At 48.1% G+C, this 6,162-nt stretch overlaps 2 protein-coding genes across 3 annotated transcripts; one reads left to right on the top strand and one right to left on the bottom strand.

Annotated features, from left to right (window-relative positions):
- The first annotated feature begins 492 nt into the window (after window positions 1-492).
- Window positions 493-1,682, top strand: LOC100502232 (uncharacterized). Its single transcript, NM_001196709.1, has one exon. It carries the CDS (start codon window positions 951-953, stop codon window positions 1,461-1,463), a length of 513 nt encoding a protein of 170 aa, NP_001183638.1. The 5' UTR covers window positions 493-950; the 3' UTR covers window positions 1,464-1,682.
- A 180-nt stretch (window positions 1,683-1,862) lies between these two features.
- On the bottom strand, window positions 1,863-5,016 carry LOC100277799 (uncharacterized). Of its 2 annotated transcripts, none has more exons than XM_023301845.2 (9): window positions 4,489-5,011; window positions 4,336-4,404; window positions 3,466-3,519; window positions 3,269-3,335; window positions 3,101-3,175; window positions 2,741-3,004; window positions 2,604-2,649; window positions 2,431-2,509; window positions 1,863-2,324 (listed from the first exon to the last, which is right to left on the bottom strand). In XM_023301845.2, exons 1-9 carry the CDS (start codon window positions 4,765-4,767, stop codon window positions 2,229-2,231), a joined length of 1,029 nt encoding a protein of 342 aa, XP_023157613.1. In that variant the 5' UTR covers window positions 4,768-5,011; the 3' UTR covers window positions 1,863-2,228. The 2 variants fall into 2 exon arrangements, with proteins under 2 accessions (XP_023157613.1, NP_001144750.2); NM_001151278.2 differs by having other exon boundaries at window positions 1,882-2,324; window positions 3,260-3,335; window positions 4,489-5,016.
- Between the last annotated feature and the right edge of the window lie 1,146 nt (window positions 5,017-6,162).

The following is a 6,162-nucleotide window of genomic DNA, read 5'->3' as shown; positions in this document are numbered from 1 at the left end:
GTGCCCGGGCCCGGGGCCGCGACAAGAGGAGGAGGAGCGAAGCCGGGGGCAGCCGGGGCGGCGCCGTGCGCGGCGTGCAAGCTGCTGCGGCGGCGGTGCGCGGCCGGCTGCGTCTTCGCGCCCTACTTCCCGCCCGGGGAGCCGCACAAGTTCGCCAGCGTGCACAAGGTCTTCGGCGCCAGCAATGTCAGCAAGCTGCTGCAGGTATGGTATGTACGTACATACAGCTGCACCGGCCACCCACGCACACACCATGCTCCACGCATGCACGCAACCGCCGCTAGCTGGTTGCTCCCCGCTCTCCCTTCCCCGTTGAGCTACTCGGCGCACATAGTATATAGTAGATTCGTCTCGCCGGCCATGAACGCTCCTCCATTGTCTCCGCGGTGGTCGCTCGCATGTGTAGCCATGCAGACCCGAACCCGATCCGATCCAATCCAATCATGAGCAAAGCGGTGCAGCAGCAAGAACCAAACCAACGCAACGCCCGGAGATTTGCTGCGATTTCATCACCATGTGCTGATGTGCCCAGGCCCCAGCGCTTCCACAGACATCTATCCAATTTGGTACAAATTTATTAGAGCCGACAGACAGGGACTCCTCCGTCCGACCGTCCCTGCTCTTGACCGTATCTTCAAGCTGAAAGATTTCCCCATGTGCCCAGCCGTCTGCCGTCGGCGTCAGTGTACTGCATGCCTCCCACCGGTCACCGGTCTGCCTGCGGCCGTGGGCCGCCTTCAGCCATGGATTGGGATTGCACATGGTGTCCGAAAAAGAAGCTTTCGGCTGTACCAAACACGCAGACATGTTGTCGATCTTTTCTTTTCTTGGAACAAGAACAACCGGCTATATCGTCGATCTATTACTTGTGTTGTGTTGGTCCTAATCTGATAGCACTAGTTTGTAGTTTTCCAAGATTGAGTTAAAAGTGAAGAGTCTGTCCACCATGGATGCGGCATGCACTGTCGTCGTTACCCCGTCACTTAAAACACCCTCATGTCATGCTCTGGTGGAATGGAACCGCGTGTGCAGGAGATCCCGGCGCAGCACCGAGGGGACGCGGTGAGCAGCATGGTGTACGAGGCCAACGCGCGCGTCAGGGACCCGGTGTACGGCTGCGCGGGCGCCGTCTCGTCGCTGCAGCAGCGGGTGGAGGCGCTGCAGGCGCAGCTGGCGCTGGCGCAGGCCGAGGTGGTCCGCCTCAGGATGAGCAACGACTACGTCCTGCGCCGCCTCAAGGCGGCCGGCGCCGGCGCCGGCGCCGGCGGGGGCAGCAGCAGCAGCTACGCCGGCTCGCCGTCGTCCATGTCCTCGCTCAAGACCGCGGCGGCGGCGGAGCCGGACGCGCGCTGCAGGGCCACTACGCCGGAGCTGCTGGTGCTGGACATGGTCGTGGACCAGCCCGGCATGGACGACGCCCACTTCTGGTCCTACTAGCTAACCGCGCGTTCCACTCAAGCTAGGTTGTTTTAGCTGATTTTAGTCGTGTGATCGATCGAATCGGGTGCTGTTTTTGAGTCACAGATGGTGGTATGGTAGTTGGTATGTGTGTATATATATGTGGTATCAGGTATATGGTGCGCGCGCGCTGTAACAGCGTGGCACTAGGAGGAAGGTGGTGACTGGTGAGCGTACGTAGAAGGGCGCTGTCCTTTCCATGGGAAGCTGGAACATTGATTGTCACGGATATTGGTGTGGACTCTGCTATGGAAATGCAGGTACCTTTTACCTATGTTTGTCCAAGCTTTCGGAATTATGTTATGTGCCAGCTTTTACTGCACTGCAAAAAAAACCAGAGAAAAGAACGCTGTACAACCAGAGCAAAACGATAGAGGTTAACCTGAGGTTACCTTCTTTGTTGGCGACGAAATGAAGATTTTTACTCTCATGTTTACCTTTTTCACGGTTTTACAAGGACGCGCTCCATGACAGACTGCACCCTGATTTAGGCAATGAATTTGTCGTCCGCTTTCGGCAAGTACACACACCACTTTTACAGAAGCAACACTGCTGGTTTGCCCACTCAGTCGTTCAGAGAGATCCGCTCGTTCCAGCGATGTGGATTATTACGGGGCCAAAACTTGCAGCTGGGCCTTCAGATCCACAGCTAGATAAAGTTGCCAATGCAGCAACCTCATTATCTGCAAAAGCCAGCAACAACTTGCGTATCCTATTAGCGTTGCGGGAAGAGGGAACTCCATTGGACTTGCGAAGCGACATGTGAAGCCTTATGCCACCATGCTACGGTTCAGCAGGCCTTGGAAAGACAGGTACAGATCTTTATTGTCTGGACCAAAGATCTCTTCGGCTTTCTTGAGAGTTTCCTGGTTTAAAATGGAAACATGAGCAGTTATATACTTGTGTTACGACTCAGACAGACCTTTCAATTCAAAAAAATAAAATAAAAACAGAGTGGCCGACATGACAAACCTCACGTGACTGCTTATGGGCATTGAGCTCTTTGATGTTGGCTAAGAATGCTCCAAATTGCTCGTAGGATAGACGACTCCTGTAAACGGTAACGGATTTTTTTTTGTTAATTATGGTATCATCCACCTCTCATTCGCTGATGGTTCAGGAGAGAGGTCCAGATAGGAACAGACCTGGCCTGACGAAAGAACTCCTTTCCATCGATTCGAGGAGTGCGACCTGAAAACCCCCAGCATCATCAGCCGTATTTTATTTATTCTATCCATGTAACATTGTACTTCCACAGATGGCAAACACTGACTTCACAAACCTGGGTTTGAACGTCCTCGTGGAGGCGAGTTTGCCGCCGAGGATTGCTTGCTTGATGGATACCATGGTGTCATTGACATGTGAGCTTCGATTCGAGTTTTTGACGGTGACGTAGAACCAGACATCAACTTGGGTGTTCCTGTGGTAGACATTCGCCTTGGAGAAGCAGAAGTGGACATTATTTTAGGAGTGGCCTCTGGGGTAAGGCGGGGAGTGATGTGTGTTGTGAGAGAGTATTTCTGGATCGGAGGCCTTGCTGCAGTACCTGATAGATTTTCAACAGCGCAAACGGTTGAAACTTATGCTACACATCCTGATGAGTAACAAGATGAATAATAAATAATATGTGAGCTAACAATACCATCTCGGTTTGTGCTTCCCACATCCAATGACTCAGTAAATATATTCGTTGCAGGGTTGCTGACAGATCCACCATCTTCAGCATTCAAAACAAAATTATAGTTACGGACCTATGTTGGATACTTTTGATGGTTAATAGACATGAGAGATTTTCATGTACATCTATAACCTGCACTGGATGATGCTTTCGATGCTACTGGCTGATCACACGTTGTAATGTCAACTGTTTCCTGTGTCTGCTTGAGAAGGATTCAGCAAACAATTAGGGTGAACAGTCATAAAATAGATGAAACAACTGATGAACTGGGTAAATAAATTAGCAAGCACACATATAGCATGATATACTGGGTAAATAGATGAACATACTGATGAACTATCATCACGCAATGACTGCATCAGATGCCTCTTGAATGACTCCAGCTGAGAATTGAGAAAATATATATCAGTATGCTGTCAAATTTAAAAGGTTAGGAAAAAAGATGGCGGAATTCTTTTTTTAAAAAAAGGGCTACAAGAGTCTTGACATAAATTTTAATATAAGATACAAAGAGAAAAACAAAGACCAACAACAACAGATGACACGCAAGCTGCACAGAGCTCCACAAAAGAAAATAAGTAAGAAAAGACAAACAAGTGTGACTGATAATCTGAAATGTCATCTGGCTTGCTCCTTAGAGAGCATAAGAAAAGTTTATTTCCGTCCTTCAAACTTCAACTAGGGAGGAGAGAAATGATGCAAGATTTGTTTCACTCTTATTGCACACTCAATCGCTTCTAAGGTTAGTTATGAATGAAGTTCATCGGCTACGTAATAAAATTAATCAAGACGATGATCCAATCAAAGATATTTATGCACATTCATACTTCTAATGAATGCCAGTGGCACTTGCAGCCTAAGAAATGACAACCCAGTTCACTCACGGTGACCTTAAAATGTACTAATAAATGGTCCAAATAGATTGTTCCACTTAAGGGCTTGTTTGTTTCAACATTAATCCATGTGGATTAGATGACATTGAGTCGTTTTAATCCATAGTAAGTCAAAATTCATCCCAATCCATTCCAATACACACAAATCCACACGGAATTTAAATAACCCAACAAGACCTAAATCTCCTGGCTAAAAACTTTCCTAACATATGTGGAATTCGAATCCTAGCTACACTACACAGTAACACAACACTACACACCTACAAATGTGATATGTACAAGAGAAGGGTAGGCCGAGAAAGAAACCTTGTGCAGGTCGCGTGCCAGCTTCTTGGACGTCTGCGCCAGCGAGTCCCGCTCCTTGCTGAGCTTAATCTGCACCAAAACGCAAGCGCCAGTTTCAGAAACCCAAACGGACGCAAATGCAGACAGATTGAACTCCGGCCGGGCACGACCCACATTGTCCTCGAGCGCGGCGCGGAGCCTGGCGTTGGTCTCCTGAAGCGCGGCGTCGAGCAGCGCCACCCGCTCCCGGAGCTCGGCGCTCTCGCGGTCCTTCCCCGCGGCCTCCGCGCGCAGGCGCCCCGCCTCCCGCTCCAGCCCGGACACCCGCCCCGCCACCGCCAGCGCGGTGATGCGGCGCGCCAGATCCAGCTGCTCGTAGGGGTCCCGCGGCAGCGCCGCCAGGAGCTCGTCCGGCAGCGCGAAGTCCGCCGCCGCGTCGTCGCCCAATGGCATAGCCACCGCTGCCAGATCTCTCCGCAGAGTCCGGGCGGGGTGAGAAGGAAGGCGAACCGGATTGGGCGGGTGCTTGGGTTTGCCCGCTGCTCGTCTTTGGAGTGGACGGTGGAGGTCTCTAGACTCTGGAGACTGCAGTGGAGGGGAAAGGGACCACCGCTGGCCTTGCTGCTTCCTCGGTGCGCTTGGGGAGGGGGCGTCCGGGTTTGAAATGGGCTCGGCGGCCGACGCGAGGTTTGAAATTGTTTTGCGGGGTCCCTACCAGTTCCGTTCACGTCGGTTCGACGGTTCCTGCTTCCTGCGGAGTGGGCGCCCGGAGTGGCAGTTCGTCCGCTCCTCCGTTCGAGATTAGCTCGACTCGACTAGGATATTTTATTTTTTTACAAACTAAACTGATATTCTAGTTTAGTTCGTTAACGAGTTAGCTCGGTTTGTTAACGAACTAGCTCACGAGATAAACAAACTATTATATTTCAGTAAAACAAAATTGTATGTATATCACTAACGTAATAATTGATGAACGTGTTATATGTATGTGTGGTGTATATGACCTATAAGATAAACTAATAATTAATAAACTATGTTTATGTGTTAAATTGGTTTATGCAAATATAACTGTGGTTTAAACTGATGAACATATATGTGAATTATAAACTGATAAGCGATAAGTTGCGTTAATTTGGTGTTAGATTGATATGATCTGTTAAAATAATTACATTGTATTATATTGTTAAATTAACTTAAAATTAAATAAAAACTTATTAAATATACATATATTGTTTTTTCTGCTCTGACTCACGACCTAAACGAGACAGTTTGAGTTCGTAAACGAACCGAGCTAGACGGTTGGCTCGATATTAAGTCCCAGTGGCAATTGTTTGAAACGGGGGCGGTGAGGTTCATACGATCACAGGGTGCGTGCGATAGGATTATACGAAATGTCAATATTAATGTGATGGATCTAGGAAGGGAAGGGTTTCGTCACTCGGTGGTCATCTGGGCCGAGCGAGAGATTTCGGTTCACTCACTTTTAAGGATATCTCCACCAAATCTCTATCTCATTCCATATTTTAAACTTTAGTTTATAGTTCCACGTTTGGGATGTAAACACATACTTATTCTGGTATCAGTTTTCTGGATTTTTTTTCTTTGTTTGTGAATTCAAAGAATATAGAATCTGCTATGCAAAACTATATTCTTATTTTTAGTATTGAGCTTGTAAAGATTCATGAAAGTTAAGCCTTAAATTTATAACTAGTCATATATCTGTGCATTGCTACGGTTTTTATATATATGACATAAAATAAATTTTGTTTTAATAAAGCACAAAATATATGTTTTCTATTGATTAGGTTGGTGTTAATGTGAAGACAACAACCAAGGTTCAAACACTCA

Source organism: Zea mays, chromosome 1, assembly GCF_902167145.1.
Source record: "Zea mays cultivar B73 chromosome 1, Zm-B73-REFERENCE-NAM-5.0, whole genome shotgun sequence".
In the NCBI taxonomy this organism is placed as follows: domain Eukaryota; kingdom Viridiplantae; phylum Streptophyta; class Magnoliopsida; order Poales; family Poaceae; genus Zea; species Zea mays.
Note: the sequence above shows the minus strand (reverse complement) of the source record. Positions and strands in the feature narration are given on the sequence as shown.

What these genes read in the sequence shown, in the direction of transcription:
- LOC100502232 (NM_001196709.1), top strand. Translation starts at nt 951, where the DNA reads ATGCGGCATGCACTGTCGTCGTTACCCCGTCACTTAAAACACCCTCAT.
- LOC100277799 (NM_001151278.2), bottom strand. Translation starts at nt 4,767, where the DNA reads ATGCCATTGGGCGACGACGCGGCGGCGGACTTCGCGCTGCCGGACGAG. An exon ending in TGGCACGCGACCTGCACAAG is followed by an intron (nt 3,520 to 4,335) that starts GTTTCTTTCTCG and finishes CTCAATTCTCAG; the next exon opens with CTGGAGTCATTCAAGAGGCA. An exon ending in ACGAGGACGTTCAAACCCAG is followed by an intron (nt 2,650 to 2,740) that starts GTTTGTGAAGTC and finishes GGGGGTTTTCAG; the next exon opens with GTCGCACTCCTCGAATCGAT.